At 35.5% G+C, this 13123-nt stretch overlaps 2 protein-coding genes across 2 annotated transcripts; both read left to right on the top strand.

Annotated features, from left to right (window-relative positions):
- The first annotated feature begins 470 nt into the window (after positions 1-470).
- Positions 471-1853, top strand: LOC137738450 (LEAF RUST 10 DISEASE-RESISTANCE LOCUS RECEPTOR-LIKE PROTEIN KINASE-like 1.2). Its single transcript, XM_068478083.2, has 3 exons — positions 471-1290; positions 1451-1510; positions 1622-1853. The coding sequence occupies exons 1-3, from the start codon at positions 567-569 to the stop codon at positions 1738-1740; spliced, it is 903 nt and encodes a 300-aa protein (XP_068334184.2). The 5' UTR covers positions 471-566; the 3' UTR covers positions 1741-1853.
- Positions 1854-4013: 2160 nt separating this feature from the next.
- On the top strand, positions 4014-6398 carry LOC137737871 (cytochrome P450 CYP749A22). The gene is made up of 5 exons (XM_068477445.2): positions 4014-4377; positions 4576-4799; positions 4938-5170; positions 5262-5640; positions 5739-6398. The coding sequence occupies exons 1-5, from the start codon at positions 4095-4097 to the stop codon at positions 6171-6173; spliced, it is 1554 nt and encodes a 517-aa protein (XP_068333546.2). The 5' UTR covers positions 4014-4094; the 3' UTR covers positions 6174-6398.
- The last annotated feature ends 6725 nt before the right edge of the window (positions 6399-13123 follow it).

Raw genomic sequence — 13123 nt, 5'->3', positions numbered from 1 at the left:
AAATGGTTAAATTATTAAAATATAATGTGGGTGTGGACTTTACAAAGATGTCACTCAACAATTTTAACAGTTATTGTAGGCAACTAGTTACAGTCATTACTATCTTTAGAAAGAAAGAAAAAACTAACGAAAAATAGTTTGAAAATTTTGAGTTTTAATTATAAGGACAAAATAAACGGTAAAATGAATAGTACTATGATTGATTTTTTAGTGTAAAAATATAATTTTTCGTTAAAGTAAACAGTACTGGAAGTTTTTTTTGCTAAAGTTCCCTAAAAAATTAAAAAAAAAAAAAAAAAGACAAAAACCCACAACGAGGAGCTGGAAATTTTGACCCTCTCCCTTTCGTTGACTAACGGTGGAACATCAATGGAGATTTCCTTTAAGAAGATGGGCCATGGCGTTCCAAACTTTGGATAAAAATCAACACGCCTAAACAATTATGAGGCGTTCCAGAAGACTATATATATATATATATATATATAATATATGCAGAGCTTCATCCGAAATTATTTACCCAAAGTTCTGAGATTCATAACTTTTCTGCAAAAGCATATAATATAATCATGAGGACGGTCCAATATACATCTTCTCTTCTCTATTCTCTGCTGATTCTGCCATTTTTCGTTCAAATTCAAGCACAAACCAACTGTTCGTCTTCATGCGGAGAAATAAAAAACATCAGCTACCCTTTTCGCCTCAAGGGCGATCCATCCGGCTGCGGCGACTCCGGTTACGAGCTCTCTTGCGTCGATAACAAACCCATCCTAGAGATTTTCCCCGGGAAATACTACGTGCGCAACATTTCCTACTATGATCACACACTCCGTTTGGTCGACGTCAACCTCGCCAATGGAACCTGCGGCCTTCCGTCTGGTCCTGTCGAAACAACGAACGGGTTTGTCCGGGATGCTCGATTCATGGGATATGGGTGGAACCCAGGAAGTCGTTTCCGGTTCGTCAAGTGCTCAACAAACATCAGCAGCGTGCCGGAAGCTGCTAATCACACAGTGGTTCCTTGCCTGACAAGAAACGGGACTTACGTCTATGCTGTTTATGATGGCGATTACTCGTATTATGAGCCTCAAAAATCATGCTCTGTCATTTCGTTGGCTCCTGTCGATCTTCGTAAAGATGCTACGAAGTTCAATTCTTATGAGGCCGTCATGGAACTATTGAAAGCTGGCTTTGAAGTTGGATGGTCAGTTAAATGCAGAGATTGCTCTTTGGCTGGTAAACAATGCGTAGTAAAATCAATGGATAAGCCACTCACCTATATCTGTCAAAAAGGTCAGTTCCTATATTGCGTTTTAAGTTGTTTAGATTCATCTGTTAAATTTTCTAAAATTCTTCAACACATATTTAACCGTTAAATTATGCAATTTGCTTCATGATTATGTTTTCGTTTTCTCTAATGTTGCACTTTTTTTTTTTTTTTTTTGAAATGCAGAGTACAAAGAATTGACAAGAGATGAAGGAAACTGGATAATTGCTGCAATCGTTGTGGGAGGTAATATTACTGTCGCATTTGTACAAACATTGACAAACTTGTTATTTTCTTTCAATTTTTCGATCTCGTTCCGAGTTGCAGCTGATAGAAATCTTGTTTCTACATTTTCAGGTCTGATTGCTCTGGGAATTATCATTGGTATAATTGTATTTGTCATCCGAAGATGTCGGAGAAGACGAAATGTAGCTGATAACACGAACAAGAATCCGCAGAATCGAATTAGTGCTTGAGCCAACAGTCAACAATTCTTGGATACGTGAATTCCATGAAAAAAAAATTATTTCCTTCTTTCTTTTTTGTAAGTCAGTTAAAAGAAATTAACTCGATTTTTTCCTTCTTTCTATTTGGATGTATAATTCAGTTAAAATACTGTGTGTTCAATACTACGTGAATTACATCACTTATTATGGATAAATTGTAAAAACACGATTAACATAATGTTTTGATTGACATTTTTGCTAACACATGAAATATCTCAAAGGGAAGTGTTATTGACACTTCAAAAATCTCATTCTACACTTTTCATAAGTGTATTTTTCTTTCCTAATATAGAAGGTTTGAAGTATAGAATAAAATTTTTAATGTGCTAATAACAATTCCCTATCTCAAATTCCTTTATAAAATTATCACGTAAAACAACACAACCAACACAACCTACACGAAATGTAACGAGCGAAATGTTTTACATGCCCATGTGTATATACCACATAAACAACACAATTGACAACAAAAGGTTTGAACATGGAAGTCTACAACATAACGTCTGTCATGTCAATCATGTTGATTATGTATTTTTTTTTCTTTTTAGAAAAAAGAATCAGTCGATGGCTTTGATACGGTATGTCAATCATGTTGATTGTGTATTTTTTTTGGAGATGTTATTGGCATTCTAAAAATCTCATTCTACACTCCTCATAAGTGTATTTTTCTTTCTAAATATAGAAAGTTTGAAGTGTAAAATGAAAATTTTTTAGTGCCAATAATAATTTTTTTTTTTTAAAAAAAAGAAATTAGTTAATGACTTTGCCTCGATCGTCTACTATTCCAAGAGCTAGAAGTATTTCAACCTCTTCTTGAGAACCATAATGTGATTCATCATCATCAAAAATCAAACCCAGATATACGGTATACCGGTAAAATACAAGTCACTTCATCTCAATTACTGAGCCACCGGTAGTAGTTACGTTGATTGTATAGTTTAAAGTGAGACATGAGACCATTTGAAGCATTAAACTTGTGGACTGATTGATTCGAGTCCTTTTCCATTGGGCTGACCCTCTTAATTACATAAAGACTTTTAGACCGTTTGATTTTTCAAATGTTTGTGTCTTTGGCTGATTGGCGAAAAAGAATAGGAGACAGATTGTATGCCCTTCTGTGTAGGTGTCATTCTCATCCTTTTCTATTTTGCGCAGTCAGTCACGTCAATATTTTATATTGATTTTTTTTTATAGAGATAGTAAGACAAAAAGTAATAAGAATAAAAAATGCTAACGTGACTTAACCGTGACCGCACAAATAAAAGAATATGGAAAGGGCACCCAAACAGGAGGACAGACAATCTGCCCCCAAAAGAATAAGGAGGGAGAATTGTCTTAAATTCATTATTTTAACACAACGCATAACCTTTCAAACTCTAGTGTTTTTATAGACGAACAAAGATTGTCTGCCCTCCCATTTCATGTGCCCTCCCGTGCCCTCATATTTTGTGTAGTCACGATTAAGCCACGTCAATATTTAATAAGACAAAAATGAATAATAATATAAAACGTTGATGTGGCTTAACCATGATCACACAAACAAGAGGGCACGGGAGGGCACACAATCATTATCTTTTATAGACGCCTTAAAAGTTCAAAGTTCATAATTCAATTATTAACTAGTGAAGAAACACACAGAGCTAGCAGGAAACTCTGACTAAATCCCAATATCTCATCCGTTAATTGCAGGGGAACATGTATAAATACATATTCTTTCAACACTTTCTAACCTCAGCAGTACGAGAGAGTTTATTTGATATAAAATATTTTTTACACCTAGTCACGAGAACATAAATTTTACCTCTCGCAACAAAAGAAAACCAAAATACAAAAAGAAGAAAAACATAAACCTTATCCCTTACAAAGCAAAACAAAATGGAAAATTCCAAAAGGATAATGAGAGGATTAAGTTAGGATTTCAACTAACATCTTGTTAATAAGTTTTTCAATTTCAAAATCGTCATATGCTAACATGTAAATAATTTAATATTAAAATAATGATACTAATATTTGGATAATTTAAAAGGAATTTTAACGAAAAACTTTCGGTACTGTTCACTTTAACGAAAAACCATATTTTTACACTAAAAAATCAATCATGATACTATTCATTTTATCATTTATTTTGTACTTATCATTAAAACTCAAAATTTTCAAACTTTTTTCATTAGTTTTTTTTATTTTAAAATAAGGCGGCTAGAATATTTGATAATATAAAAGTTTGTGATGGTATAATGTCATCTAATTAATTAATTCGTGAAATGTTGAAAATTCAGTAGGATTCAGGTTCAGAGATACAGACAAAGAGAAGCACAAAACGAAAAATGAAATCTTTGGGAGGCCTAGAGATCATTCTTTCAAGCCTTCTGTGTCTGCTCCTTCCCTTAGCTCTCATCAAGATCTTTCACAAACTATGGTGGTCTCCCATTCGACTACAGAATCTGGTGGCTATGCAGGGAATCAAAGGCCCTTCTTACCGATTCGTCCATGGAAACACCAAAGAGATCTCCAGCATGCAAGAGGAAGCCATGAGCAGGCCCAAAAGCTTATCACATGACATATTTTCTCGAGTTCAACCTCACATCCACTTGTGGACCAAGACATATGGTAAACGAACTTTTACCCGTTGATAGTTTTTAAATCTTTGTTCTAATCAAAACTTTTATCTGTTGAGTTAACGGAAGACTTAGCGCAAAACCGTGTATAATGACATTCTAGATTCATGCTGCCGATCCCACTTAGTGTGGGATAAAGCTTGTTGATTGTTGCTGTTGTAATCTAAATTTATTTCGTCTTTGGCAACAGGAGCAAATTTTCTTCAATGGTATGGTTCTCAAGCCCAGTTGGTCATCACAGAGCCAGAAGTGTGCAAAGAGATACTTACTAACAAAGATGGAGCTTATCCCAAAAGCGAGCCGAAAAGCTTTCTGAGAAGGCTACTAGGAGATGGACTTGTGGTAAGTGATGGTGAAAAATGGGCTAAGATGAGAAAGTTAGCCAACTATGCCTTCCACGGAGAGATCTTAAAGGTAATATTACTTATATATATGGATTAAATTAGTTGGTCAAGGCAGTGTGCCCTTCTCTTGCACTTGATTTTGAATTCTTCTCATCGTACAATAAACTAAGAGCAAATAGGAAACACATATGCTAATTGCTTTTGCTAGGGTATGGCTCCAACAGTGATAGCTAGTGCTGAGACGATGCTAGAAACTTGGAAAGAACACGACGGGCAAGAGATCGATGTGTTTGAAGAATTTAGGTTGTACACCTCAGAAGTGATTTCCAAGACGGCCTTTGGCAGCAGCTACTTAGAAGGGAAGAACATTTTCGAGATTCTGGACAAGTTAGGTCAATTATCATTCAAAAATGCGTTCAAGCTCAGGTTTCCCGGCATCAGGTAATTACTTCCTTTTAGCTAATTCATCATGAATTGGAACATTGCATTACTTAGGTTCTGATGTTTAATCTGTCGTTGATCAATGATGCAGTATGTTTATTAAATCCAATGATGAGATCGAATCAGCAAAGCTCGAGAAAAGTATACGCGACTCCATCATGGAGATGATCAAGAATAGAGAAAATAAGGCAATGGCTGGAGAAGAAGACAGCTTTGGGAATGATTTTCTTGGGGTACTTTTAAAAGCTCATCAGGACACCGACGAGAGAAAGAGGATTTCGATTGATGAAATTGTTGACGAGTGCAAGACATTTTACTTTGCTGGACAAGAAACCACTAATAGTGCACTTGCTTGGACTGTGTTTCTTCTAGCAATCCATACCGATTGGCAAGAGGATGCAAGAAAGGAGGTGATCCAAATATTTGGGAAACAAAATCCGAATCTTGATGGCATTGCCAAGCTAAAAACTGTAAGAATGTCAACAGCTCAATCAATTTTTGTCTTTGTTATGGCATATAGGTTCTCTCGCACTCAAGGTTATGTGTTCGATTATTCATTTTCATGCAGATGAGTATGATATTCAACGAGTCGCTAAGGTTATATCCACCGGTAGTTACCATTGAGAGGAAAATTGGAAGGGAAGTTAAGCTGGGAAAACATGTTCTTCCTGCTAATGTTGAAATAACCATTCCATGCTTAGCCCTTCAGCACGAGCCTCAAATTTGGGGAGAAGATGTGCTACTTTTCAAATCGGAGCGATTCTCAGAAGGGGTTGCTAAAGCTACAAAGAACAACATAGCCGCATTCTTACCATGGGGATTGGGACCTCGGAGTTGTGTGGGATCAAATTTTGCAGCCATTGAAACAAAGATTGTTCTGTCGATGATTCTGCAACGCTTCTCTTTCACACTTTCCCCAGCCTACATCCACTCCCCCTATCGGCTTCTTACAGTTCGGCCGCAACATGGAGTTCAAGTAATGCTACACTCGCTCACATTATGATCAATGTATCAGCACTGCGGTTTAGGTTACAAGTAATCCAAGCGCTGCTTTGAGCTTCAGTTAAAAGGGAAAAATAAGAGTTGCAATGGTAAATAGCCACAATAATTTTCTTTTCCTGTCGGTTTTTGGAGAATGTGGAGATCAAAAGTGATGGCTCATTTGGAACAACATCTGTAAAAGTACTTTTGTTTAGAAGTGCGACTGCTAGAAGTGATTTTACTAAAATATGTTGAAATGTTTACTAAACATCCAAGTGTTCTAATGAAAAAAAATACTTAAAAATGCCTCTTGAAGAAGCATCTGACGCTTGCCTAAAAAACGCTTTTATATTAGCGGTTAATCCTTCACTGCTGAAAAACTGAAGTCAGTTCTAGCCCAACCATAGTGGGCCTATATAAATTTTCCCGCCGAACCAGGGAAGGTGTGGTCCAGACTCGGGGCACAGACAGATGTTATATTGGCTTTTTGATTCTTTCAATTTTATGAATATTATCAAAGAAAATCCTTTTGACCTTCTTCCTCCTTCCAACAATAATGCGATGCAAAAGTTTAAACTATATCTGGGAAAACAAGAAATCTGTAAATAATATATAATAACTTATACAAATGATAATATATATTGATAAACAATTCACGTTTTGGTAAATTGGTAAGTTGGTAACGTCAAAAGCAAGTGACCATTAGACATTACAGACAGCCCCGTGTTTAGACACATTGAAAATTTTCTTTAATTACGGGTTTGTTATTATATTATAATAAACCATGAATACATGAATTATGAAGGTCGGGAACAATGGTCGATTTTTTGCCCTTTATGTATAAGATACATTTTTCTGTTTTTAGAATGGACAAAAATACGCTTCTAGCGATCTCGCAATTTTCGCCCAAGATCTGGATTATCATTATATTTGGTAAAATTACAAAATTTTAGCCAAAACCCGAACTTATTTAAAGTAATTAACGATTAATTATCAAAGTATCGAAGTGCAGAAAAGGGAAAGGGAAAGCATGGAATTTCCATGCTGTCATGCTTTCAGAGAAATCAGATTCTACTTTGAATCAGCATCTAGCTAGAACAAGAGAGACAACACCAGAAACAAAAAGGAAAAGAAGGTTAAAGAGGGAGAGAGACAAAAGATCGAGAAGAAAATTAAAGTTCTTAATTCTTGATAACAAACCAAATTACATGATAGGTGTAAGTGATGCATGCCCAGCAGCTTTACAAACAAACAAGAACAACGTAATTAAACAGACTGGCTACCTCGTATGCATCTCTTACATCCCATGTTTTATAACATTAAGCATGCAAAAAAAAGAAAAATAAAAAGAGAACTAATCGAGAGCAAATACTTACATATTCAAGCACAAAGAGGCCAAAGTTAAGTAAGTAATAAAAGAAAAATAAAAGACCTAAGTTGTTAAGGTAAACTCGGACCGCTACCCTCAATTCCCCGCAATGCAATAATACCCGCTCTTCCGACTCTGCCCGGCACTTTGGTGCTAGCAGGCTAGAGATTCAGGAGAGCGTGCAATTGCAAAGCCTGTTTTGTATGTTGTTCTTTCGTCACTTTTCATTTATATTTACAGCACAACCCTTCTCCTCCACGCTGCTGCCGCTGCCAACCGGCACCACCTTCACGCACTTCACCCAAGTGGACGAAATCCCACTGGTGGCAGCTGGCCATCATGGTCGATTTTGCTTCGTAAATTGCTAATGAGGTGAAATTTTATGGGTAGCAAGAATGGAGGACTAAAAGAGACTGATGAGTATAGAGCTGAGGGGACATGGTAGGTCGTATATAAAGACGAGACTGTAAGCTTTTTGTTGAAACATGAGTGTCACGGTTTTTTTTATTTTTTTATTTATTTGATAAAATTTAATTTTCGTAAAGTGAGGTTGAAATTCTTGGTCCAAACTGGTTAAGGCATGTTTGTGGGGAATGCAAATAACTCCACTAACTCGGTTTCCAAGGCTCTCGGAATTTTCATATTATTCTCTCATGGGAGAGAAAAAGAAAAAGAGTAACGTCAAGGGGACTCAGTATAAACTTTTGGATATTTCATAGTTAATGTTAATTTTTATGTTAATGTTATAACCATTATCCTAAAAATAAGAGGTAATAAAAAGTTGAGTTTCACTTTTGCAATAATCTTCTTAACTTTTGGATGGGGTTGATTTGTCTGGGTGTGTAAACGTGGCTTGTTTTGCTGCATACAAAAGTTGGGAATAGAATCCTTTTCGGATTCTCTTTGTGAGGATTCAGATGATCAATCATTTATGTTTGTTCATTATCTATCGTGCGATCAAATATTATTTTTAAATTTATTATTTAAAATTAAATATAAATAATAATAATAAAACTAACAGCATGATATATGATAACGATATAATTGATTAATATTTCAGATCCTAAGAGAATTCAGGTAGAATCCTCAACCCAAAAGTTGCAAATTTTCCACAGAGCTCAAGACAAAAAATTAAATAAAATAAACTAAGGGACAACTTTATGGATTTATTACCTTATTATTGTTTAGATAGGGTTAGGGTTTAGGGAGGATGAGGTGAGTGCGTGGTGGTGGGTCATTTGCATGGAACCGTGTGCATGCATGGAACTTCGAAGCGGACAAATGGGCCGGATAAATTTCAGCCGAATCCGACCTGTCTGTCGAAGTAAAAGGCTGGATGATTTAGAGCAATAAAACACCGTCAGTTTAAAACATGTATTTAACGTTAATTATATAAGAAAACTAACGTTTTTAAAAATTTTAGTTTTTAATCAAAATAACAAAATAAAGGTGTAAATAAATAGTATCATAAGTAATTTTTCGAGCTAAAAATATCCTTAACGTTAAAAATGAATAATATCAGAAGTTTTTCATTGAGATTTCCTAATTATATTCATCAAGATAAATGAAGCTAATTAAGAATGAAATAATAATAAACAAGGGAAGGAAAAGAAAGGGTTCCCAACTTAAGCAACGTTAAGATGATCCTTTCTGTAGAGTTAGCATGCATATTCCTACCCCCATCATCAAACCGTATCACACGCACACACATATATAAATATATATATATATATGTATATATATTTCGTTTTGCCCATGCACGTTTGATGCTTCAAACTTTATAGCTAAATCATTATATTTTCAATTTCAGTGGGTTTAATGATATAGACCTTTTCTAATCAAATGTCCTAGGTTTTCCTCTTTTCACACTGTTTTAGCAAGGAATGAGGTATAAATGTCTTTTCACACTAAGCATTTTTCTCTGAGCTGCTCACAAGCAATGGTAATACTCATCACTCTACTTAGTATTATTAAATGAGTTTAAATTTTGAGATTTGTATCTATCTATTACACAAAAATCTCACAACTCTTGAAAAATTAAACTTGTCCAACGTTAATAAATACGGTGGTAAAAGCTACCATCACTCAAGGGTGGTGAGCAAATAGATATCCATAAAAATATCTTCCAATTAGTGATGGTTTGTATGGGTGCAACTTGGGTTGGATCAACTCGAATCCACCATGCCTAACTCGATTTCAAATCCGACCGGAAGGTTAAAATATAAAATAAATAAATAAATAAACTCTGTCCAAACCCAACCAGATCTCAACCCAATCATTATTCAGTTGGGTTGGGATGATGCATTGTCTGCCCATGTGTTTGGGCCCAAAATATTGGTGTGGGCCAAGTTAAGAGTTGTTCTCGACCCGACAATATGTTTCTAGAATCATCATAGGCTGCTTGGTTAAGATCGGCCGAGTTCAAGTATGAGGCGGATTGATGGGGTGAGTCGAATCCTAGTATAATAAGGAGTCTCAATGGAATGAGGATGCTGAGATCTGAGAAGTGAATATGGCCGGATAAAGAGGTTGGTTCAAAGTCCTAATAAAGGAAGGATTGGCCGAGATCTGGTTAGATTAGGATGAAGAATCCTAATATGAGTGTAGTTCTGGTTCGGTCATATCGAGTATGGATGCTATAAATACAGAGTCGCATGCAACATTTCAAGCCTCTCGAATTCAACACACAAACTGTACTGTGCAAACCCTCGCTCTACGCGAAACCTCTCAAACATCTTGAGATTTTTTATTTTCTTTTTCGCCAACACATCTTCAGTTTGGATAAACAGTACTATGAAGGCAACCGGCGACATCTTCAGTTTGGATAAGCAGTACTGTTGCCGTAAAATCAGCCGACCCCGGAGCACCTTCAGTTTGGATAAATAACACTACGTCGAGGCCGATTGGTTACCTATCCAAGTCTCAGCCAAGAAGGATTTTCGAGTTCTTGTTGGCAGAGGTCATCTCATTAGCCTTTTCGGCGAAGTGAGGTGTTACAGATTATTGGGCTCGGCACATTGAAAACCGAGTTGTTTATGATTGGATATTCACAAGTAAGTTTTAGAGTTCAGCATTCTGACGGCCTAACGACGTTCACTATCAAGACATACATCTCTTTTGAGTACTTGTGTCCGTATAGTTTGATGTCAGTTCTGCGTGCTTATACTCTCATAAATATAATCATTGCAACCGAACCCAGCACCGACGATCTGTGAACTTCGTAAGACTAGCAGCCTTGTCTTCAGACTCTCGAACCCAAAGGCCGAAACGTGTTCCTTCCTCGACCGCAGTCGCAAGATCAAGAAGTCAGCAGCGCACTCAACACAACATCAACACATTTTACTCCTCAGCCGACAAGTTGGCAAACCCCGCATCAATCGAATGACGTAGTTAGCTTATTAATTACTCGGCCTATGCGCCACGTAGGCTTTGTAGTTTTTAGGGTCAACATGATGTCAACCCAAATTGATTTTAGCCCCAATTCGCTCATGCACATGTTACCAATCCCACTTCATACTATATGAGTTATGTATAAGTTATGGAATGACTATATACTAGAAGTTTATTGTCGGTTTTCATATGGATAATGAATTATAATGTTACTTTTTTATATTTCTTTTGGTTGAAGCTTTGTATACGTCATGTAGTTTAATTTCAACTTTGCATTGTTGAAATATAGTCTCCAAGTTGGTTGTTTAACTTTTGTGTACATGACGATGTGTACATGGAACTTTAATTAACTAATATTGATGTTGTTTGGTTTGAAATTTGAAAAGTTATGCTTATAAGATTGAACATGATAAAGTTGGTTGAACCCAAACCTAGACCCAATCCGAATAAGTCCGAACTCAACTCAAATTTGAATTTTGAAGGTTGGGATTAAAATTGTGTTGACGATCGATCCAACCTGCCAATCCGCGGAGTTGCCCTCCTAATGGTTTGTCAAAGGCTGATCGTGTAAGTGGTTTGAACAAATGCTTGCATTATTAGATCAGTTGATTACCTTCATGCAGACGGAAGCGAACATTTGAGTTTGGCTTATACAATGGGGTAATTTAAGTAAACCAACCGACAAAGAAAATGGATACACGCGGACATGATAAAGCAAAAGTCTATAAAGACGAAACATTAGTCAGCGCTCAGATTCTTTTTCTTTTTATAAATTTTTAATTATGACAGAAATACAAGTGGTACATTACGTATTTATATAAGTGATGAAATTTTTTACTTTTTAAGTTATTAATCTTTTAACACATAAATCTCATTATTTATATAATAATACATTATATATCATCTCATATGACGATCATACTGAAAAATCTTCCATCTCTTTCACTTTGCCTATTATTTCCTCTATTAATTGTATAAAACAAATATTTCGTATTTTGAATTGTCAAGGAACAGGTGGATAAGTTGGTGGAAGTTGATATTGATTAAACGACTTGTGTTTTGACAACAAATATGTCTGGTAATTGTCGTGAAAGTTGACAATATGATCCATCATGGAGCAATAGTAGATGGGACCCATTACGCATTAGGGTTGGGGGCCCCAGCTCCTACTCGTAGAATTTGTGGCCTAGCATTTTTTATGCTCTGCCTCACTGAGTGGCCTCCTACAGTCCTACTACATCTGGGCCGTCAAAATACATTTAAAATTTGATCATCGTCATTAATTAAATTATTAAACAACACCATGTTTTACGTCTTGATTACGTCATTTTTACATCAATTGAACACTGATAACCTTTAAAAAATTTATTGTGAATGTAATTATGGTATTTACTCACACAAAATTAATCACATTGTCGATCAATTTATTAAAAGTATAACTTATAGATAATATGGAGAACATAACTGTATTAGGAGAAAAGAGAGTTGATCAAGAATTTAGTTAATTTTCTGCATCTAAACACCGTACATATTCAACACCCACTACACGAAATTCATGTTTAAGATTTCAGATTTAAGTTGCAAGGCAAATGAATAATGTGAATATGATTATAAGAGAAATGCTAGTAGTACTATCTCAAAAGTGAAACTCTCTATAGATTTTTTGTAATATTTATAACACAACGTTTTATAATGTTGGCACGAGATTTAAAGTTAACTTTGACAAAGAGTTCATAAAGAGTCGCCGTTCTGAGAGAATCCCTTAGCATTCCTCCGTCTATATTTAAGGAAGTAAAACGCTAAGGAGACTCTCTTAAGTAAAGCCGGATTCTTCATGGAGTCTCTGCCACCTCATATTTTTTGCATAATATTTTATATTATTAGCACGTGAATTGTGCAAAATATATGAAGTGGAGAAGAATCGCAATTTTGAGAAAGTATTCTTAACAGAAAACTAGATAACAAATTAAGATTATCCATCAACATCCCGAGTCCCAACCCCAATTTCAGGATTCAACATCATTCCAACCAGAAAAGGGAGGAGAGAAAGCAAGCAACATCCATAAGGAGTTAATAAAGGGAAATGTTATTGACATTTTAAAAATCTCATTTTACACTAATCACAAGTGTATTTTTCTTTCCAAATATAAAAAAATTTGAAGTGTAAAATAAGATTTTTGAAGTGCTAATAACAATTACCTTAATAAAAAAGA

The sequence above is a fragment of the Pyrus communis genome, chromosome 13 (assembly GCF_041283825.1).
Source record: "Pyrus communis isolate YQ-2024b chromosome 13, ASM4128382v1, whole genome shotgun sequence".
In the NCBI taxonomy this organism is placed as follows: Eukaryota; Viridiplantae; Streptophyta; class Magnoliopsida; order Rosales; family Rosaceae; genus Pyrus; species Pyrus communis.
The sequence above is the reverse complement of the archived record's forward strand: the minus strand, read 5'-3'. Positions and strand labels throughout refer to the sequence as shown.